The sequence below is a fragment of the Camelus ferus genome, chromosome 20 (genome assembly GCF_009834535.1).
Source record: "Camelus ferus isolate YT-003-E chromosome 20, BCGSAC_Cfer_1.0, whole genome shotgun sequence".
NCBI classification, from domain to species: domain Eukaryota; kingdom Metazoa; phylum Chordata; class Mammalia; order Artiodactyla; family Camelidae; genus Camelus; species Camelus ferus.
The window spans coordinates 25,613,190-25,636,930 of NC_045715.1; the positions used below are offsets into that span (position 1 = coordinate 25,613,190).

Below are 23,741 nucleotides of genomic sequence, written 5' to 3' on the forward strand. Positions count from 1 at the left end.
AATGGTATTCTGAAAAGCAGGTCTAACAGAGAAGACTGTGAGGATGACAAACGTTAGCTAAAATCACCTGTCTACATATATACAATATAGTTCTTAAGTTCAAGAGATACCTTTTTGACCTCTTTTCTGCTTCTTAATCACCCCTTCAACAGGATTTATCACTTCCACATTTTATGTTCATAGCATTCTATTCATACATTAATATGCCACTTACTATGCTGTAGGTTTACTGGTATATATCTTTCTTTCTTTCTGGAATGTGGCCTCCTTGTGGGGAGAGATCACTGCTATACGTATTTCTGATTTGCCAGTTCAAAGCCCAGTGCCTGACAGACAGTAGGCACTTGAGAAATAATTAATAAAATATTAACTGTTGTCATGGCCCTGAACAAAGTAGAGTGGTCATTAATCAAGAGGCCTAAGTAAATTAAGCAGATCAGATAAACTGAGACTGTTATTTTACTTAATGAGATTGTGATTATTTTTGCAAGTGAATCTTCCTGGGCTTTTGCTTTATGTTTTTTATTCTGGTGAAAAATTTCCCTAAGTTTAGAGTGTTGAATGATTCAGCAAGGAAGAAATGTCTTATAGGAACAATTAGCAATGGGGTAGAGTCCATCAGGAGGGGAAGGGCAATCAGAAGAAGGCCAGGAAGCTATTGGAAAGGAAATAATTGGAGAAGTGACTTGTGGCCTTCTGGGACCAACTTCAGTCAGAGACAGTACCATCAGACTTTAAGAAATCATGGGCTGAAACACTAATAGCTAGCTCGTCTCCCAGCATTTGCCTGAACACCCACTGCTTGCCAAGGCCTGAAGAACAATACCCTGGTGTCCTGTAGGGCAGGGGTGCAGAGGAGGAAGTTAGAGGAAGAACATTTCTCCCCCCACTGCCAGGATGCAGTGGAAACTGGGCTGGTGACACAGTGTTTGTCCTTCTTCACCTGCTCTTCCTTGTGCCAACCATTTGGGTTTGTCAAGGGCTTGCTGGAAGTTTTAATTTCTGGTCTTGAATATGGAATGGAGGAGGTGTACAGTTAAAAATGTCCCTCCTTACAAGTAAATGATGACATTAAAAATAGGAGGTGGGGAGCGGAGAGAATCAGTCAATCCAGGATGGTGGTACATTCCACGGGAAAACTAACCAGGACTGTCCAAAAGTTCATGTCATTGGAATGAATGAACGAACAAACAATTTGAGAAAGACTTAGACATAAGATCCAAATGTAACACAGGCAGCTTGATTGGACATGCCTTTGAAAACAATGGAGATTATAATTTGGATATGGACTGGATGTTAGATGGCATTGGAGCATTATTCTTAGTTTCCTTAGGTATGATATTTTGGTCATGTAAGGAAATGTCCTTATTAAATGTGTATATATGAAGTATTTCGGTGTTTGCATCTTATTTTCAGATGATTTGGTGTTGGGAGGAGTATAAATACGGAGGGGAGAGAGAAAGCAATGTGACAAGTTGTTCGTTAATGGTTGTTGAATCTGAATGGAGTGTACTCAGGTATTTACTGTACAATTCTTTGAACTTTTCTTTGTTTTCAGAATTTTTCAAAATGAAGTTTGGCAAAAGCTGAGTACTTTCCTCCGGGGGTTGGGAGCAAGGCAAAAATGTCTTCTCTCAGCTCTTCAGCATCATACGAGAAAGCCTAGCCAGTACAGTAGGCAAGAAAAAGAAAGAAAAAGCAGACAGATTAGAAAGGAAGAAAAACTGAGGGAAAACCCCTTCCTTTAGAGCTGTTGGACTCTAATGCAATGATTTCATGTAAGATTATAGTATTTAATGCAGAGCTGTTATCCCCACAGCTCATTAGTGTCTCTTGCTTGACTTTTTGAAGAATTCATAATCGCTTTTTTCCAGTGTCAAGGTTTCTGTCAAAACCAGCCTCCAGCTTCTTGTCCAGCAGGAATCAGAGAGGGTGATGGGCTATGAGGAAGTGAGAACTCTGATCCTGGTCTGTAAAACATGCCTTTGGGACATAAGGGTACTCATTTCATGAAGAGTACAAATTATCATGACTCAGGATTTCCATGTATTCTGCTACTCTTTCAGCGTCTTCCATTCAGAAGTCCCTACAGAAGCAGCTTCTGCATTGCTGTCATGAAGACCAAAATCAGATAGTTAGATGATACAGTTACCCCCAAGATTTCTGATGCCTTATGAGGAAAGAGACCCTAAAAGTTCAGGTGTACCCCCAAGATAACTGACTCTACTGATTGGCCACCCCAGATCTACCAATCGTGTGGTCCCAGCAGGGAGGAAGAGTCAGAGGTCTGCTTTCAGTCCTGAGGTTGTGACAGAGGAGACTACCTTCAAGATAGCTCTAGTAGCAAAGAAGAGAACCCAAGAAGATAACCTGGAGGGATGAGAGTGGAGAGGGAAGGAGAAGAGAGGAACTGACACTTAGCAGTAGTACTGCCTGGCAGTTTGAGAACACCCCGACCTTTAAAATGGTTATGGTCTAAGACATGGCATTCTAGGAATCTTTCAAGCTAGACACATCTCTGTATTATATATCAAGTGAAAATGAAGGCATACTCCACAAAATTTTAATAACTGGCCTCTTCCAAAGGCTTGAACTTCTTTGTGTAGCAGCTTTTTGATAGGTGTGCTATTCCAAAATAGTTCTAGGACCATTAGGAAGAAAAGAAAGGAGGGGGAAGTCTCGGTAGAATAAAGTGGGGGAAAATGTAATGGATAATGAGGGAGCTTCCTCTCCTGAAGTCTTTTATGGCATACAGAGTATGAAGCCAGGAGAGGATGAATCTAGTCCCTGTGCACACTGAAAGCAAAGCATGAGGAGAAACACAGAGAGAATGTACCTATAAAACAGATTTTTTTAAAGTGTCTTTTTATCAGTTTTTTCCAGTGAGAGTGTGGTGTTTTTCATGGACAGAGGTTTTAGGAGCTTAAGCTTCTTTTAAATGGTCGAAGGAGAGACAGCAGTGATGTGTGAGGGTTCATTAATTATTGCTCTTACTGATGTTTGCACAGGCTGTTGGGATCATAAATGTCAGTCTGTCAAGAGACTGTGATAGGTTCTAAAAAAACTGATTGAGTACCTCAAAAGCTGTCACAAGGCCTGAGATTAAACAGATTCATCTTTCTTTCTTAGAAGTGAGGGGAAGGTGTGGGTGAAGCGAATGGAAGACGTCCTTCTCTTTGTTGCCACTTTGCTTCTCCCTCCTCCTGTTCTGGACCATGAGTGTTCACTTGTACAGAGGGTCCGGAGCCTGCCTGAGACGTCAGAGCCACGGCCGTGGTTAGCAGCCCAGGCTGTGTGCGGGCTGCCAGCTGCACAGTGACAGATTAAGAGAGATTGAGATTCAACTCTGACAGGCCTGACACAGTTTATTTGGAAACTTTCAGGAGAGAACACGAGTAATAAAGACAAGAACAGTGACAGCTAGGAACAAATGTGAATTTCTGGCAGAGACAACAGAATTTTAAAAGAAGCAGGTCTGTTTGTTGTCTCCAGTCAAGTTTTCCATTAAACTGTGTTCCTAAATTGAAAGTCTTACCACTATTTCTGCTGTTAGCTAGGAAGGTACAGTTAGAAGAATGTTTCTCTTAAGAGGATTATATGTTTTTCAAATCACTATACTGATTTCTCTGTCACAGATTAAACAGTGGTTACCTTCATACCTAGGAAACTGATAGGTGAAATATTTTTTCTTAAGACTTTCCTTTCTCATTTAATCACATTATGATTCTTGATCAGACTTTTCCTTTGACTAGAAGACTTGATGTGATATCTTCCTCATTCTGTTAAACCTAGTCAGAGGAAGAGGGAGGGGGTCTGGTGAGTATCAAGAACTGTGAGCCTGGTGTGGGCATGTGGTCAGCTCTTGTGTGGGTGTACACAGACTAGAGTATGTTCTCAAGAAAAAGCTTACTGGAAAAAAAAATGTGCTTTGTTGGCCCTTTATGAAGGACCTAATTAGAAGTCACTCCTAACTCCTGGGGTGGAAACAGTTTTCTAGCTCCCTGCTACAGCTCCTCCTGCTGCTAATGAGCATGCTCCTTGCAAGGAAGCGTTTCTTCTGACAGTTGAGGCTGCATGTGAGAGTTATTTCTGTTCACCTTTCTTCCTACAGTTAACCCTTTCTACTCAAGCCACATTATGCAAGTAGACTGTTAGGTGTTTTCCCTCATTGTTGAGAAAGTGAAAAATGCTTCAGGGTAACAAGAACGATGTTTGTCAGCAAAAAGTAAATAATCAAAATTTAATTTATTCAAATATAGACAGTAGATGAGGGTTCCTTTTGTGTTGACCATATTTGGATCTTTTCTTTCTGGAGTCCTGCTAAAATTGGCATTAAATTTATAATTGAATAGTTGAATTATTTAGTTTATTATTATGTAATTAGAACCCCTGTCCTGGACATCTGTTTTTTCTCATTTAGGCACAGGCTTCATTAAGTAACTAGCAGAGGAGGTGTAAATTTCTTATGCAGACATGATGACGATCCCATAGACTGCTATTTATCTCATTAGCTTCTAATTAAAACACCAAGTTGACTTGTGAGGAAATGTCAAAGAATGGTTTGCTTTGCCAAGAAGTTGTATATAACACAGTCACCTTCCTGGATGGCAGTGTGTGGAGGGTGGTAGATGGTTTAGGGAGTTTATTTTCCCTCCCTCCTTGTGGTAGGGAGCAGTAGAGGACACAGGGGTTCCTTTCCATTGAACAGACCATTGACTGAGTGAAGGATAAGTGCGCATATTCTAGAGTGCTAAAGTTACAAATCTCTTCATGTCTGGGAGCAGTTCCTTGATTTTAAAAAATAACACATTATTGTAAACATTTTGTTCATCTTCATTTAGAATCATTGAGGACTGCTTCTTGTGGCTCAGGCTTTCTGTACATGAATGCCTTTGGTCTTGGACTTGTAAGATGCTGAGAGATTGACTCTCAGAGGACTGACTGGAGCTGAGTGGTGTTCCTTTAAGATGGCCAATGCAGTGCAGCCAGAAGCTGTTGGCAGCATCAGAGACCTCCCCTAGGACCCATTGTTTTAGGAACATCCCATGCCTCCTGCCTTCCAGAACAAATAACCCAGTTGTCTTCATATATAATGTGGCATGGATAAAGGAAAATTTCAGCATTAGACCGTGCAGACTTATTCCTTACTTTTGTTATTGAATGCAGTGCTCATTGGTCAGACAATGTGGGGAATTAGAAGAAAAGAGATCAGACTTTGACAGGTCTCCTAATTGGGGGGGGGGGGCGGATTTCATTAACTGGGTTGTTTGGTGATTACCAATGATGATTATGATTATATAAATATGAATTCTGTTTCCCAATCTTAGGAATCATATGTTTAAAAATACTGTCTTCACATACCACTCTCTTGCTTATTTGAAAATAGTTAGCCATGGATGGCATTGCCATACTGAAAGTAAATTGTCTCCTTGTAGCAGAGGTTTGCTTTAGGAATTGAGATGGGTGCTATGCAGGAAGACAGCATGTTTGACAGTTTGGGACAGACTCACCTAGGAAACAGCTTAGAATTTGAACATTGCATTTCCAGACACACGCTTAGTTCTGTCAGATCGCAATGCAAATGAAAGAGGGTCTGAGCGGCCTCCTTCACATTAGAGGGGCACCGGCATCCTGTCAGGGCCCTCTGGATTTTAACAATTTAATAAGGCAAAAGCTTCAGCTACCGCCCCCTCCTGTGTGGACCCTAATCTCTCTCCTCTCCCCACCTCATCTCCCAGGGTTGGAGGCTGATTTCTTATACAACTGCTCCAGATTTAGTACTTTGTCTTGAAACAAACACCGTTTTTCAGTTATTGCTTTTACTCTAGAATTTTCTCTTCTTGTTGCCCAAAGGGGGGAAAAGTCTAAGTAGGGTGATTAATACAAATAGTGCCATTGCTGGTTTATAAAGAAGGACCCCCTGGAGAGCAGTGTGGCTCAAACCAGGTGGATTCCTTTTGGCTGGCTGCTTTGTAATGATTTACATTTAGATTGTTGCTTGTTGCACTTGTAGGGGAAGGAGGAGGGGGCCTGGTGTGTCTGGCTGCCTCAGTCATCACACCAACCGAGTTTGGACAGCTTTGCTCAGCAGAGCTGGGAAATAGGCTGAACTTGCTTTCAATTGTTTTCATCAAAGGCCTTGTTTAGTTGGTTTGTGTTGGGGGAAAATGTCATGTAGGACTGGAAGAACTAAATGAGATGCAAAATGAAGTTTACAGTTGCTAAGAGTGGTGTGTGCCTTCTGAAAGTCAGTGCACAATGTATTGGGCTGGGAGGCTGTAAAGCACACTATTAACCATCATCACTGTCAGGCCAGTGAGTATTTGGGTGAAGTGCAGCGTCTTCACACAGAGGGGCTGGGGAAGGGGATACAGACAGCCTTCACTGAAATACAGCCAACAATCTGCTGCTTCTCACTAGAGCCACGTTAAATAGAAAGTCAGGACTGCCTAGGAGATTTATTCATTCAAGAAATACTGAGTTGTAGGCATGGAGGACATATTAGTGAACAAAGCAGATGAAACTTCTGCCCTCCAGGAGTTTACATCCTCCTGTATGACAATGTAAAAAGATAAGTGCTGTGGTGGAATAAAAGGAAAAGGGAGGAAGGGAAGGGCTATGGGAAGAGGGCAAGAGTGATCTAGATAGAGTTCTCAGGGAAGACATCTTTATTGAAAATGTGGCTTAAAAGACTTAAAAAAGATGAGATCTCCTGTAGATCTGGGTGAAGAGCATTCCAGACATGGGAACAGAAGGTGCAAAGGCCCTGAGGTGGGAGACAGTGAGGAGGCTCATGTGGGTGGGGCAGAGAGAGAGAGCAACAGGAGCTGAGGGCAGGGAGGTGAGATGAGGGCATGTCAGCAAGCAGGGCCTTTCTGAGGGTCGTAGGAAGTATCTGAATTTTTCCTCCGAGAAGGGGAGCTATTAGAGGGTTTTGAACAGGAGAGTGAAGTGATTCTAAGTTTGTTTTTAACAGGATCACTTGGCTGCTGTGTGGAGAGTAGACTGTAGGGACCAGGGGAAGAGCAGGGAGACCAGTTAAGAGGCTCTCCTACTAGGCTGGATGAGATGCTGATGGCTCAGACCTGCGTGGTGGTGGTGGAGGGGTGCAGAGGGCGGGGATCTGGATCTGTTTTGAAGATCGTTTAGGAAACTCCCTTCTAGAGGTGGTTTAGCGCAAATCACTTTGGAACCTTGGCAAGAGGTACATGCTCAGTATGCAGCAGTTCCAGGAATATAGAGCCCCTCAAGTGCTGCCTTTTCTTTGAAGGCAAAAGTTATTTACAGCCTGTCTATGAGACGAACTATATTGCATTTTACTTTTTTAAGGCTATCCAAAACACAAGTTGTCACATACTGTACCTCCCTCCACCTGCTGATTTGGCACCAACCCTAGGTTTTGGTGCCAAGTGCTGCCTCTCTGCCACCCCACCATGGAGGCCATGGGACAGCTTGCTTGTGAACAAGCAAGGCTACTTCTTCACTCTGAGTAAAGTGGGGATGGTTTTCAGTATTAGAGCCTGATTCTTGTGTGTTTAGTTGTGCTTAGAAATAAAAAACTTGAGCATTTTTACTAGAAAAGATTGTGGGTCGCTCATGAAACACCGACTTTAGGTATGGAATTGTGCTAAGCATGTTGCTGTAAAGAAGTAGTAGACATAGTCTCTTCTCTGGTGAATTTACAGTCTACTTGAGGACAAAGATTTGAGAAGAGATAGATAACCGATACAAGCAGTAAACAACTAGGGCGCAAAGAAGGAGTGCAGAGAGAGGATCCCATCTCCAGCTCAGATGGTCTCCTTGTAGGGAGCGCTGTTTTTAAAAACAACATAGAACTGATGTTTGATGAGCCAGCACAGCCTCCTCTGCTAGCTCGGGCCTGGCTGGTTAGAGGCCAGCTCTGAAGGTGCAGCGTAAACCAGGCCGGTCAGACTGGCTCTTGCTCACACAGCCGCAGTTCCTAGAAAAGGGCAGTAGTCTGGTCAGAAGAATGCCTGGCAGTACATCCGTCAGCTGTGTCTGTGGGGCCAAGCACTAACCCTGACCCCCAAACGTGTTGTTTTGTTCAGATTCACAGTCTGAGAATGAAGCTTCGCCAGTGAAACGGCCACGACTACTGGAGAGTACTGAACGATCTGAGGAGACCAGCCGATCTAAACAGAAAAGTCGACGTCGGTGCTTCCAGTGCCAAACCAAACTGGAGCTGGTGCAGCAGGAACTGGGATCGTGCCGCTGCGGTAAGCGTCTCCCCTGTGGCATGATGGAGACTGTGTCCTTGACACCCTGGTGTAGCTTTGGAACTTATTCCTAAGAGGCTGAAGTCCTTCTTTCTTCTCCTGAGTCCCTCCCTGCAAACTGTAGGTTTGGAGGTTGAGAAATCAGGAGTGGAAGATTCTTATTTCTAAACACCCTTTATTTCCTTTCATACATACAAAAAAGGCCAAAAACATCCTCAACTACTCTTACACATATTTCTTTAGAGTTGCACCGTCACTGCTTACTGCTTTCAACTTCTCCCCACTGTGTGTTACCGTGGTTCCTTCTCATTGATGACTTACTTAGAAATTAACCAAACCAGTGAAATTCTGGGATATGTACCATAAAATTCAGATACTAAATTAATTTTGAATGAGCTTCTTACTATGTATAATAAATGGAAGATTTCTCCTCCATATCCCTTTTAGATTAGAATTTGATTAGAAAATTATTTTCTTTGAACCGTAATTCATTGTCACTTAACCCCTTGAAATAGCTTTAAAGTAACCTTTCCTTCTGTGTCAGCCAGTGTCATACTGACTCTTAGAATTGCTGCAAAGGGATGTATTCTTTTATTATTATTTTTTTAACTTTATACCTACTCTGTATGCAGTGGAACAAAACATAACCTGATCTTCCTTTCCCTTTGACCATATACGACATGTCACATGGAAGCAAAATTGTATAGCTGCATTATTTAGGCTGACTTACAGTTTTCCTGTCCCTGTTTTTATTTCCTGACTTTAAAGCATAGTATTATAAAATTGCTTTGTGGGACCAAGCTGTCATCAGGCAGGCTTTGAGGCCTGGCTCTAGCCTCTGAGAATCCTGTATTCTTTGTCCTTAGGAATGAGCAGCCGTAGATACCCTACAAGTCCTGATGCTGGTCGTCAGGACTAGGTGGTTCTCTCAGCAGTTAGAAAGTCAGAGGTACTCAGAGTCCTTCATCTTCTGGAGAGACAGCCATTGCTGCTTCTGTCCCTCAGTTATCTGCCCTGTTGGAAATGAGAAAGACAGGAGTTCCAGCTTCTCAGGGAAACCAAGTTGAAACTCTTTTCCTGTCGTGACTAGAAATCTGTTTGTTACTCACTCTGGTATGTAGCACTCAGCAAGATCAGCAGCGTATATATTTTAGCTTCAGAAGTGGGGACCAGCATGGAGAGTCCAGGTGTCACCGGACGAGTTTTTATTTTTTAGCCTGGCATTTAGTTATCTTATTAAATACTTGTGTGGAAGTGTAAGAAGAGAGGTAGGATGAGGTGGAGCAGAGGCTGTCAGCAGAATTTTCAAATTTCATTTGTGTTCGTGCAGTGTGGCACACCATGGCCCAGGTGAGCCCAGAACCTTATTCTTATCTGTGTCTTGATCAACCCTGCCAGATAATTTAAAATTCTTAGTAGTGGTAGTGAAGGAATACTGTGGTTAGCCAAGGAAACTCGGGTCTGATGGCTAACCGACCTTGCCCATATTGGTTTGTCTGATCTTTGGTGGTCTGCAGATTCTTGCTTCCATCTGCACGTGGACCAGTGGGGGCTTTGGCAGTTCATTTTGTTACCAGTGTTGTGAAGCCTGTGTGGCCATTTGCCTGTTGCTTTTATAACACAGGCCTTTGGTATCTCCTAAATTAGAATCATGGGATTTTCCTGCATCCTACATTTTTGTTTCCTTCTTGAAAGTAACTGAATCCTGGGTATTACGCAGGATTTGCCCTAGTAGGTCAAGCATTCCGTCCATCAGGTGTGCTGTCCTGCCTCTGACAGTGGCTAGTACCTCCTGTCCTTGTCAGGCAAGCAGTGAGAATGCACAGTTCAGTGCTGAGATCCAGAGGGATTGTAACCAAGTCTCCTAGTTTACCCTTCGGCTTTGATGCAAACTACCTAATTTCCTAAGGTCTTAAGCATCGAGCTGAAAATATTTAGAAATACATGTTGGATGACTTTCTCTTCTCCTAAAGTGAAGCCAGCTTGACTGTCTCTGGTAAGTGCAGATTACTCTGCTGTGCTCTTCACCTCTTGGGCACAGGCTGGGTTTCTAAGTGCCTATTGGGTTTGCCACAGGCGTGTATTCTTTTTAAATGATCTAACACGTAGTCCCTTGGCTTGCACCCAATTCTGAGTGTCTACTTAAAGAGAGATTGGATTTTTCTGCTGGAGAAGAAAGCCCTGAGCTTTCTGTAGTCCCTCCAGATGTGGCCTTCCCATAGAGAGCTGAGAGTTCAGTTTGGCCCACGGAGATCATTACACTATGTGCCCAGAAAAATGACTGAGTCAACTGCCACATTGTAAAAGATGAAGGACGGCAGTGGGAACACACACCTCTGGGACTGTCTTTGACAAATAGCTCTTGTGTTCCCCCTGGCCGCCTGCTTGGATCTCTCTAGGAAAAGGTGAGTTTGTAGTTATTTCCTTGAGGATGCATGGAGTGCTGGGGAGACATTTAACTGCCCTGAAAGGTTTTAGAGGAGGGGAAACACAGTAATTATTACTGAAAGTGAAGACTCAGAAAGGTAGTTTGAACTCAAACAGAACACTTTTCCACTGCAAAAAATCTTTACATATATATTCACAGTCTTTTTTTTCCATTCCCCTTCCACTCTGTACAGGTTATTAACTGCTGACAAGAAATTCACATCTCATAAATAATGCTTAAGAGCCATTGCTATATAAATTGAATGTGTTATGAATTGTGATGGGCCTTTTTGTAGCATTCGATGCCTAGAGCAGGAAGAACAGAGGATGTCATTTTCATTAATTTCTAATGAGGTGCCAATTAAAGACAGGGAAGACGCTCCAAAGGGAAGAGTGGCCAAGCTCCCCTGAATCCTCCGCCTGGGGCTGTCATCCAAACACTGCCAGCAAGCCTTCTCTAGAAATTCCATTCAGTCACAGTCTCATCGAGAGCACACAGACACATTCAGCTCCCCTTTGATCTTCAAAAGGGCAATTTGTAAGGCGAGTTCTGAGCCTTCTCACATAGGGAACAGCTAGAGGTGATAGGAATTGTTAATTGCCAAGACGCTCCATGGGCTTTCAATAAGGAGGTGAATTTTGAAGATGAATTCTCCTCTGCCTTGCTGTGACTATATAACCTTCAAATCAACAATACCAAAGTAACACCCCTTTCCTGTGAAATCTTTCTGGTGCCAATTAGGAAAGGCATATGGTGAGGCAGGAATGATATGCAGACATCCTAGAATATCTTCAACAGTTTAACTTCTCAAGATGGATAACAATTGCATAAAAATGAATTTATTTCATTTTCTACTCAGTAGGCAAATTGATCATTGTCATTATAGGACTCTTGGCTCTCCAGATGCCACCAGAGGGTGTTCTTGTGAAATCTGGCCATCCACCTCACAGCCATGTGAATGCTGTGTGTTTTCTAAGCAGATCTCGCATGATGCACACCGCGTGGCTTTTTAATCGCTGTGTGCTGCTTCCCAGAACCACAGAATTAACTTTTAAATACCAGTCTTAAGAGTTTGTGTAAGTGATCACGTATTTTCAATTGGCAGTGACTTAAACTGTAAGCTGATACGCTCCCTTTTGGGACAGCAGTGCTTTTACTAACCTCTTAGTAATCGGACTTCCTTTATTGCTTTCAAAATAAATTTTACATTCACTTTAGAAACTCAGAGTGATGCTTTAGCTGGGACCTTTAGTTTATCATCTCCAAGCACCTCAGTGGTCATTTCTGCTTTATCATTCACTGTCAGGCTAAATTCAGCAAGCATAAAGCATTTTGCTAGGTTTTGTGGAGAATATGGGAGCTGGAAAACGGACTGTAGGAGTTCATAGTTTAGGTCAGTGATTTCAAACTTGAGTGGGCATCGGAATCCCATGGAGGGCTGTTAAAACAGACTGCTGGTCCCACCCCCAGAGCTTCTGATTCAGTGGGCCTGTGCGTGTTTGACACATTCCCAGGCAATGCTGCTGCTGCTGGTCTGAGGACCATGCTTTGAGAACCGCTGCTCTAGGCACTTCTCAATCCTCAGAAGCCTCTGAAAAATAGAATGTCTGGGTCTCACTCTAAAGAGGTTTCCAGATACTGTTTTTAACTTTTTATTTGGAAATTAAAATTTTTTTCTTGGACCATTTGAGAGTAAGTTGCAGACATTGTGGCCCTTTATCCCCGTAAACTTGAATGTTTCCTGAGAGCAGTTACTCTGTATAACCACAGCACAGTTACCAGCTTCAGTAAATTGATACCAATGAGTACTTTTATCAGACCCGTTGTCCATATTCTAGTTTGCTGGTTGATCCAGTAATGCTCTTTATAAAAGCATTTTTTCCTCCAGTACAGAACCCAGTTTGATGATCAAGTATTGCATTTAGTTGTCATGTCTCTTTAGACTCTTAACCTGGAACATTTTCACGGCCTTTCTTTGCTTTTAATAATATTGGCGTTTTTGAAAACCACATTCCTTCACTCCCCTCTTCTTGCCCTCCCTGACTTCCCACTTATTTTTACTCTGTGCATTCCTCATGTGGGGTTTGTCTGATGTTTCTTCACAATTAGATTCAGATTCTGTATCCCAGCCAGAATGCTGTGTGAGTGATGCCATCTTCTCCTCGGGATTACACACTGAGGGCACCGGTGTCCATCCTCTTCTCGTTGTTGACATAAACTTTGGTTTACTCACCCGGTCAAGGTGTTGTCTGATTTCTTTAAAAATAGTTACTATTTTTGCCCTTGCGACTGGTAAACAATCTGTGGAAAACACTTTATGACTCTATAAATGTCCTGCTTATCATCAGAAATGTCTCCTAGATTTAGCATCCATTGATGATTCTTGCCAGAACCAATCTTTACTATGACAATTGCAAAATGATGATTTTCTAACCTCAGTTCTCCTTCTGCATTTACCATTTCCACTCAGCATTCTTCTGTAAGTGAGACCCCTCCTCCCCACTTACTTTTCAGTTATTGGTACAGACTCATGGGCTCTTACATTTTTCAGTGGTTTATAATTCATTACTGTACGTAATTATTTTGGTGCTCAAATTGTCCCGGATTTGGCCAGTGGAAACTCCTTCAAGCTGAATTCTGTGTTTTTGTGATGTGCCTCCCATTTTTAAAAAAGGATTTTCTTACTCTCTGGCATGATAAGATGTGTTCTGGATGTATCTTGTACTTAGCTTTAGCCAGTCCTGGAATCAGCTGCTTTTTCAAGGATCCCCAGTGTGATTTAAATATGCATTCAGAGTAGGAATTTGCTGGTCCTGAGAGGAAGGGAGGCACATGCATAAAATAATTGTCATCCAGGGCAGCCTACCATGAGTTTTAACCAAGGTACAAGCCATACATTACAGGAATACGGGGCGGGGGAGATTAATTCCAACTGGAAGACTCTGGACAGGCTTCCACAATGGAGCATTAAAGGAAGAGTGGGGCTTGAATGTGCAGAATGCTTGGACCAAGCTGGTGTTCTGAAGGTGACCTCTGTGCAGCCTGATGGAGCCTTGGGGTTGAGTGAGGAGAGAATGCTAGAAAGGGAGTCCAGATTTCAGGCTGTAGGATTTGGACAATGGTTTGCAATGAAGAGCTATCATTGATTTTGAGTATGGTCAACACCATCTAATTTGATTTTTTTTTTTTAAATTAAGCACACAGTAAAGCCCAGAAGGCTGTTGACTCTTTTTAGAGGAGTCATCTAGGAGGAATGTGAACTGATTCATTAAGTGAAAAGGAATGTATGTGTCAAAGCCATCCCTGCCACTACAGGGTGCTGCACAGTGAATGAATAGTGATGCCCTGAGATTGAGTGAGCTGGGAGCTTTGGTGATTATGAAGTGAGTAGGTGACATGAAACTACTAGGCCGGTCCATTTTGCCAATATGAGAAACCACCACAGATAAGCTCATGTGTAGGCCTTTATTTTAACTCTCTTCCAAGTGTGATTTAAACCTGTCAGGAACATTTGGCATTCTGTCCTGTGTCTCAAAGAAGGCGAAGCAGTATGTTCCTATAAAAGGCTTTATTCTGTATACAGAGTTCTAGCCTGGATCTGTCTGAAAACCCTGCCATCCAGGGAAACACTCTGGTCCTTTATCATAACAAATTGGTTTAGCTGGTTAAGAGTTATCGTTACTGCCGTTGAGTGGAGAGTCCCTCTCTGCTATGTACTACGTAGAGAGTGTGGTGACCAAGAGCCCAGCCCCTTAGGAGCTCCTCGTTTTTCTGCTGAGTCTGGCAGTGAAAGGCTGAAGTTTCCCCAGCACTTCTAAGATAGCAGCGGGGTGTATGTTATCTTACAGCTCAAGAGAGCGTGTCTGCCCACCCTCCCAAAAACAAAAACAGAAACCTTCAGTGAGAGTTACTGTATTTGTGAGAGCTAAGAGTAATTGGAAATCTTGTGGCAGATTCTGAGAAAGTTTACTCCCTTTACTACTCTCTTCCTTTCACTTTCAGTGTACTTTCACCTAAAAACAGTATGCTATCTATATTCCCCATTTAATCTTTAATGTATAAGAGTTCTGGTCTAAAACCAAACAGATTAGTCTCTCTGCTCCTCCTCTAAATTGTAGGTTGAGGTATCAGAGCAAAACAAATCAAATCTTTACTGAACTCCAGCTCCATACATTTAGCCCTAAATTAGATCACCATGTCCCATACACTTGTCAGGCTAGAGAGGGAGACTGGAAACATGAAAAGCTCCCTTCCCTAGCGATGGAGCATCAAAGACCAAGCTTTTAAAAGACAAAATGGGGAGAGCACATTTGCTGAAGCCTGTGTCACGTCCCCACTCATACCCTCCTGACAAGTGAAGCAGCAGAGCCTTGTCCCATGAAGTGACACGTTTTCCATCTGGATAGCACACTGAAGCTACTGCTATAGTCCAGTCTTAACAGCAGCACAATAAAAATTTTTTTGATCGACTTTATTTTTTTTTTTTAGAGCAGTTTCAGGTTCACAGCAGAATTGAGCAGAAAATACAGAGTTTGCACATAGCCCTCCCTGCCCACACATATATACTCTCCTACTCTCAACATCCCTCATCAGTGTGGCATGTTTGGTACAATCAGTGAAGCAACATGGGCACATTATTAGCAACCTAAGTCCATAGTTTACATTAGGGCTCACTCTTGATGTACATTCTATGGGTTTTGACAAATGCATATGACATGTAGCCACCACTATAGTATCATACAGGATAATTTCATTGCCCTAAAAATCCCAGCACAATAATTTTATTAGGACTATTTGGCTAGATTACCCTGTTTAGAATATTACTTTATGGATTAGAATACTACTTTATAGAGAGGGAAAAAAATGGCTTATTGTAAAAGGAAATGAAATTTTTTTGGTTTAATTCTAAGAGTAAAAAATTTCAGTTAATTCTTTGCCCAGCAAGGGGTATGTATGTATGTGTTTTACAGATTTTTTAAATGTAAATTTACATACCATAAAATTTACCCGTTTTATTCAGTGAGTTTTAGTAACTTTTAAGTTGTGTGGCCATCACCAAATTCAAATTTTAGAATACTTCCATCACCCCAGAAAGCTCCCATATGCCCCCTTTTCAGTCAGTCCCTACATTCTCCTACCCTAGTCCTAGGCAACCACTGACCTGCTTCTGCTGATAGAATTTTTTTGCCTTTTCTAGAATTTTAACATCAGTGAATTCATACAGTATGTATGTAGTCTTGTATGTCTACATAGCATGTTGTTTTTGAGATTTATCCATGTTTTTACGTGTCAGTAGTTCATTCCTCTTTAACGTTAAGTAGTATTTCATTGTAGGGATACCACCACATTTGTTTATCCAATTTACCAGTTGACATATATTTGGGTTGTTGCCATTTTGGGGATATTATGAGTAGAGCTGCTATAAATGTTCATGCAGAAATCTTTGTGTGGACATAATGTTTTAATTTCTTGGGTAAATACATAGAGGTGAAATTGCCAGGCTGAATGGTCATTAACATTTTAAGAAAATCCCACCAGCAGTGTGTTAGGCTTCCAGTTTCTCCAGGATTTGCCAACATTTAGTATTGTCATTCTTTCTAACATTAGTTATTCTAGTGGTTGTGTGGTACTATCTTATACTATGGTGTGTTAGTTAGCTTTTCTCTAATGACCAGTGATGTTAAGCATCGTATTCACATGCCTTTTGGCCACTCAGGTATCTTCTTTTCTGAAGAGTCTGTTTATACTTCACATATTTTGCTCATTTTTAAAAGATTTACAGAATTGCCATTTTAACAATATTTCCAAACCATGAATATATGTCCCTCCATTTAATTCTTAAATTTTACAGCAATGTTTTACATTTTTCAGTATACATCTTTTGTTAAATTTATTCCTAAGTATTTTAATTTTTTGATGCTATTGTGAATAACATTTTAAAATTTTATTTTCAGATTGTTCTTTGCTGCCAATTCAAAATGCAGTCAGTTTTTGTATATGGTCTTTTATTGTGCAGCCTTACTAAATTTATTTATTTGTTATAGATTTTTTAGGGTTTCCTACATCTATGATCATGTCATCTGCAAATAAGGGCAGTTTTACTCCTTCTGATCTATATGCCTGCTACTTCTTTTTCTTGTATTATTGCACTGGCTAGGATCTCTAGCATAATGTTGAATGGAAATGTTGAGAATGGACCTCCTTGCCTTTTCCTTGATCTTAGGTGGAAAGAATTCAGTCTTTTACTGTTAAGTATGATTTAGCTGTAGATTCGTCATATCTGTCCCCTAACCCCAACAAATTTTAATAGTTGTTACCTGTGGAATGCATTGTAGAAGACGCAGGAAATGTTCGGGTACAGTCTCCCAAAACAGATGATAGAGCCGGTGATGAGCCACCATGTGGCCTCTGTAAAAGGTCAACAAAGCTGTGCTGTAAGGAGTTTTGCCATTCCGTGTTTACAGCTGAAGCCTGTCCTTCTGTTCATAGTCATATGTAATGTGCTGTCTAGCTGTAGTGCAGAGAGCCTGTGACCTGAGGGCACGCCTTTTTCCTAAACCAGTATCATAACAAGACACCCAGGATGCTGTTCTGGGTTATTCTCACTCAAGGTGGTAAAAGTAAACCACAGTGAGCTATGTTTGAAATGGCTTGTTTGAATTAAATGCTCTTACCACAGGACAAACTCACAAAAACTTTGTGGGTAGATATGTCATAGAATCACATACCACCGGGATTAGAAGGAGCCTTGGCAACCATTTAGTCCAACCCCCATTCATTTTTTTTTTTAAATAAATGAGGAAACTAAGACTAGAAAGGTTGCTACTGAGCCTTATATCACACCTGTGTGCTAAATATTAGTATGTCATGCAGTCTTTGGTCTGAAACTCAAGGACTGTTGAAGAGTTTCTGACCCACACGGCTGCTCACAGCAGTGCCCAGTGCCCCCTCCCTTCAGCATAGCTTTCAGCCCCACTAACTACAACTTCTTATCACTTATTCCTGCCCATCCCTCCATGGACATCTGTTCCATCATGCAGCTTCTCTATTCTGAGGTACCCAGAAGATTTCTTGGTCTTTCCTTCAAATTAACACACCTGAATCTTTTAACCTTTTCTTAGTTCAGCCTCCAAAACCTTGTTCAGGACCTGGGACTCTTGTATGAACACTTCACAGGGAAATGCCATCAGATTAGACCAGTTGTGGTAAAAAATAAAGTATTTAGCATTTAATCAAAATAATAGGATTAAGATTTTTTTCTTTCAAAATTGATAACAAATTGTTCACAAAATACTGCTAAAGCAGTGTCCTTTATGGACCCTTTAATGTATGTAGTTAAAACTAATTCATGATCAGTACATAGTATGCAAGTATCTGCTACTAGACACTGCCTTCCTACTGCTTATGTGACTCCTTCTTGAGCAGTGCTTCTCAAAAAGACCAGCACTTCAGAGTCCCTGGGTAGATGGGGGTGCTTCTTTGGAAAGTAAAAATGCTCAGGCAAGTCTAATATACCCTGAAGTTTGATATATTGCCTATACACTTAATGCTCATTTCTTCATAGGAAATGCAAAGGGAATTTAAGGACGAAATAGAATTACTAAAAATTCCCAATAAAGTCATCCATATCATAGAGATTTTGTATCAGATCTAAGTGACTCCAATCTCTTTCACTTAGAGATTTACATCTTCTGAGTATTTAACACATGCCTTCCTCCACTGGTCTCCTGTCTCCTGCTAGACTCTAAAATCCTCAGAAACCAGGATCATGTGTTCTGTAGCTTCCCATAGCCCCTGTTAGAGGATGTGGCCTATACCCTGTCAGTGTTGACTGATAGCTTAAGACAAAAAATTAGAAGTCAAAGAAATGTGGTGTTCCAGTGAGCCTGCTGATTTCTCAGGGGGAAAGCCCTTTTGTGGTAGTGTTGGAAAGCAGGCCCAAACAGGTGACTGGGAGAAGGTCTGGGCCAGTCTCCATGTAAATTCTTGACACCAGGGTACATGTGCAACCTGAGGGTTTCCTGGTGGAATAATTGGCTGAAGTAATACATTTTAGATAGAAAACCTTAGCATTATTTATTTTTATATATTTTTATCTACCTTGAATTTTTATTGGTTGAGGGGGAAAAGTCAGGCAAGAGATATATGCTATCAGAGTTGTGTTGCTTTCGTGGTCTAATTAAAATTATTTGACATGCTTACAGTTTAATTAAATACTCGACTTTGGGGTTGGGTGTATTTGCATAAATAAAACCTGTGATTCATCTTGCGATAATTAAGAGGGGCTCTTGGGAGGTCACAGAGACTACTGGGTCACAGGCCTACTGTGTATAACCACACTAGTCTCTCATTCCTGCCTAACAAACCTGTCACTCTCTGACACAGAATTCAAGCACTTAAGTGACTTAGAAGTTATCTATCTGGTGCTGGTCCAGCCCCTGAACTGACAGAAAGCTCGTCAGCAGTGTCCGGACAGGCAGTCCATCCAGCCTGGAGGGAGTGTGGCATGTCTTGTCGCAGGCAGCGTAGACTGAGTAGGTGCTTCTTCCATTGAACTGAAACTAGCCTCCATATGTAACATGTCCTGGTTCTCCTCACTTTGCCCTTGGAGAGACCTGTCACAAATCATCTGCCTCTCCTGCCAGCTGTCTCTGCAGATGTTTGAACGTGGTGGCTTTTGCTTTCCAGCACTTCAGTTCCTTCAGTAGGAAGTCCATTCACAGGGACTAAAGAACTGGTGTGGGGACATCGAGGACAGGGTAGGGCACAGGAACGCCAGACTGGGCTCAGGGTTTGTCTCCATAGGTGTCCTCGTCAGAGGCCCTCACAAAATCTGGGTGTCTTTTTAAACAAAACCTTTCACCTGCTCATCTTCTGGGACTGCTCAGAGTCTTCTCTTCTGTGGAGTCTGTGGTTGGCCTCTGTTGCTGTAGTTCTCAGAACATACTGAAATTGTCTGTCCTAATGTCTGTCCCTCCTCCCAGACCACAGGCACTGGAGGGCAGAGGCCGTATTTTGTTCTTTGTGGCTCTCAGCAGCTATTGCAGTACCTGGTGTGCACTGTTTGTTGCGTCAACGAATGAACTGGTGAGCCCTGTACCATTGCAGTTGTGATCCTCTGGTTAAAGAAAAAAGAACAGCTTTATTGAGCGCCTGCTACGTACTGGATGCCTGCGGCTGTGTTGTATCATTTGACCCTTATAAAAGCATTGTTGGACAAATGGTACTCCATTTTTACAGAGGTGAAACTCAAGCTTTGAAGTTAGTAACTCAGAAATATTAAGGAAGCACCTGGTACTTGAACCTAGGTGTGTTGAGCTTCTAGACTCCCACCACTTTTTTATGTCCCCAGACTGGCCCATGGGGTGCCCTAAACAGTGAAGAGATGACTGCAGCATGAGTTGTCTCTTTTTTTCAGCCATATATGGATCTCAGCCATTCCTTAAGCACTTCTGCATCTCAGCGATGCTTTCTGTTGAACATTGAATGGTAAAAATCTGTGTGGCGACCACTTGAGACAGTGTTAGTCATCCCCGTGCACCGATCCATGTGCCACTTGTCACTCCATCTAGATGCGATGCTTCTGGAGGACAGGGTCCACGGCCTTGCCACCTTTTGTCCCCCACTGCGCCTGGGTAATCTGAGACGCAGCGGCACTTAATTCCATTTTCTCCTGAGTGCTAATTCATGTCCTCATTTTCCTTGAAAACTTTCCTCCTCCAGGATACCTGATGCAGTTGACCTCTCCCCAGTGCCCCCGGTTTATTACAGAGAGCTGGATTGCATTGATTTTATTTGCAGTTGATTTCTTGCTTTGCTTCTTGTGTCCTTCAGCTGTCTTCCTCTCTGAGCGTCTGCAGCTGTCTTTAAAGGCAGGAACTAGCGACTTCATTTTTTTCCTTCTCCTCCACCCAGCCCCTAGAATAGAGCTCTGTAAAATAAACAGTGCGCAGATGACCAGTAAACACTTTTGACTCCTTGCGCCTGATGGCTTCTTTCCCTTCCTGGACTGACAGCCCAGCACTGGAGCTTGAATCCCTTATTTATTAGATGAGATTTCTACAGCACCTTTCCTCTGAAGAGATCAATATCGGTGAAGTTTGTTTCTGCCTCTGGAAAGTGCTTTTACCTAAGCAGACCCAAGTTCTGGTAAGATTGCGCGATAGTCCTTACTCCTCAAGTCCTGGGCCCTGGAGATGCAGGCTCTGGGACAGGTGTTGCCACTTCAAGTTTGCTTCCTTGTTGCCGACAGTGAGCCTAAAACAGGACTGTGACAAGTAGCAACACAGCTCTGCAGTGTTGGTTGATTTTATAGCCTGTGTAACCAGAAGAGAACTTGGATTTGGGGATTTAGGGGGCGCTGCCGCCTTTTAGAAGGCAGATATGGAGAAGGCTGCTGACTGACTGGGGCCCCAGGACGGTGTTCAGGGGTTATTGGCTCTCTCACAGGGCCTGTCGTTGTCAGAACTGTCCAGCCTCTGAGTCTCAAAGTCATGACGCCAAGGAGCTGGGTCCCTGGGACAGGACCCACGAAGGGCATGAAACCCAGAGACTCAAAAGAAACCAGTGCTGGTGAGGCAGGAATGAGCACTGGTGGGAAAGGAGCTGTCACACTGCAGACGTTGGGGAGTCAAGACTGACCAGGAGGTACTGGAGGAGAGTTCAGAGGCCACAGACTGAAGAGGGTGTGGATGAGTCTGCCCGGTAATGTACTGGAAAAGTGCCTGAAGTCACTGGACCAGCTGGCTTCTCTAGGAAATTGCTCACCTTTCCACATCTCCTTGTTTGTGCAGACTATTCCCATCCCTGTTTGGGGCTAGGCAGAGCTCAGTAGGAATGATGACATCTCCTGTGGGCCTTGCGGACAGACGAGGGCTGCAGCATGGAGGCTGCTTGGTGTGGATACTCAGCACCACAAACTCGGCCTGCCTCCAGCCTGCAGTCCGGGAAACGCCCTCTGCTGGCAGGGCAGGGGTTAAGGCAGCCACAGTTACTGAGGCACGAAAAAGAAAAAAAGAAAAGGTGTTGGAGAGAAAGAGGAAGGAAACAAAGTAGAGAAGGCTTAGAAATGTAAAGAAATGAGAAGAGAGGAGAAATGGGGGTGTGGCTGGGTTGGGGAGTGCCGGCATTTACTCAGGGGTGCTGTGAGCTTGGGAGGGCCCACGTCTTACTCCCTCCTGCAGTTTGAAAGGTGTTTTCTTTCTGTGTTGTCACCTGTGAAGCTGAGAGGTAGGGCCACTGAACTGTCTATTCTCTACCCCAACACAGTGCCTGGGACACAGCTGGAAGGAGGGAGTGACAAGAATTGCCCCTCTTTGCTTTGGGTACCTCACCAACTGCTCTACATGTAAAATGTACAGAGCCTGGTGGATGCCTGGGACAGATGACACTGGGCTGTGGGGACCTCCACCCCCATGGCTGTCTTCCACAGCAGGCAGCCAGTCCCTGTTCCAGGGAGTCCTCTAGAAAGTACTCTGGGGCTGCACACAGGTGTCAGGTGCTCTCCTCTGGCCAAGTTTTCTGTTACGTATTGGTCAAGGTTCTGCTTGTGATGCAGGAGATGGGCTGTTCTTGGGGTGTAGGGTGAGAAGCGGCAGGTGTGGCTGCGGCTGTTGAAGACGCTGCCTGTGGGTCAAGGTGGCTTAGTCTGGTGGCAGCCCGTCTGCTCCCCGAGGAGCTGAGCAGGCCTCTTCCTCCCTGGATTGAGGACAGCTGCTGTGCAGCAACAGGCCACTGCTCTCCACACGCTCACATGCCCTTCTCTGGGCTCCTGTCAGCACGCGATGGGGTTTGTGTGTCCTTGTGATTCATGCACAGGATGACATGTGCTCTGTAGAGCTGTGCACTGACTGCGGAGTTACAGGTTCACCCACGAAGGGGAGAGTTCCAGCTTTCCAATTAAAGGGCCAACTTTGTGTTAATTCTGTTGCATCAATTAAATTGCCCTGAACTGTTGAATTGTTACCCCAGGATTAATTTTCCTCAGAATCTGGAGTAATTGACCAAAATACTAGGGTAGAGTAGAAAATGAATGTCAGTGGGAACCTGTGTGATTATGTTCAGTTCTTCATTATCTGTACTCAGCTCATTTGTGATCATGAGTTTACAGCAAAGTTTTAATTCCAGGAGAGGATCTAATGCCATCTTGGACATTTCTGGGTTGTCTCTCAGATTGAGCTCAGTGAATGCAGGCTTGTATTAATAATGGCAATAGAAAAGCATATTAGGAAAGTAAACCTGTGACTGTGAAAAAAAAAAAAAAAAAAGAAAGGAGTATATCCAAAGCCAGACAGTAATAGCTTTTAGATTGTGCTCGCTGTACCCCTGTTCATCCAGGTAGCTGGAAGTAGACTGTGTGGTGGTGATCCTCTCCAGGAGTGGGGGTGAGGGGCATAATTACCAACAGTAAACACTTTTATTTCTAGAAGTAGTTTTCTTTGAGTAAAATGTGGACTCAAATTACTTATTCATTCCACTTACTAATCTTTACTGAGTTCCAGAGGAACAGCAGGGAATAAAACTGACCAAGTCCCCGATCTCATGGTGTTTTTATTCTTTGTGGGAGAGATGCAGTAAATGAGGGAACAGATAAACAAGACGCTTTCTGATTGGAGTAAGTGCCATGATGTAATAGACTGGCAGAGAATGAGGGGTGGGAGGCCAGCACCGGGGAGGAGGTGAAAACTGAACTGAGACCAAAGCTGGGAGAGCCAGCCATTCAGAGAGCTAGGAAAAAGGTGTCCTAGTAGTCACAGAGAACACCAGCGGCCCCGGGGACAGGAACAAACCTGGGCACATCTGAGGACCAGAACGGCGGCCGGTGTGGTCAGATCACAGTGCACAAGGAGAGCAGAGAGGCAGGCAGGGGCCAGATGGGGCTTGGAGGCCTTTGCAAGGAGTTAGAATTTTATTCTAACGTAGTGGGAGGCCACTGAAGGGTTTTAAGCAAAGGAGCAACAAGGTCTGATTTACGTTTTAAAAATAGCCTTCTGGGAGATAAACATAAATGTCTGTATATGCACAGAATCTTAAGAATAGGTAAGAACTGGTAGTGGTGGTTGCTTTGCCTCTGGGGA

At 43.1% G+C, this 23,741-nt stretch overlaps 1 protein-coding gene across 3 annotated transcripts in view; it reads left to right on the forward strand.

Moving 5' to 3' along the window:
- Positions 1-23,741, forward strand: part of ZFAND3 (zinc finger AN1-type containing 3) — a 289,475-nt gene that overhangs the window by 252,547 nt on the left and 13,187 nt on the right. For all 3 annotated transcript variants that reach the window (XM_032462993.1, XM_032462994.1, XM_032462992.1), the window contains one exon: positions 8,070-8,237. In XM_032462993.1, coding sequence (XP_032318884.1) covers positions 8,070-8,237 — 168 coding nt within the window. The remainder of the gene's footprint in view (positions 1-8,069; positions 8,238-23,741) is intronic.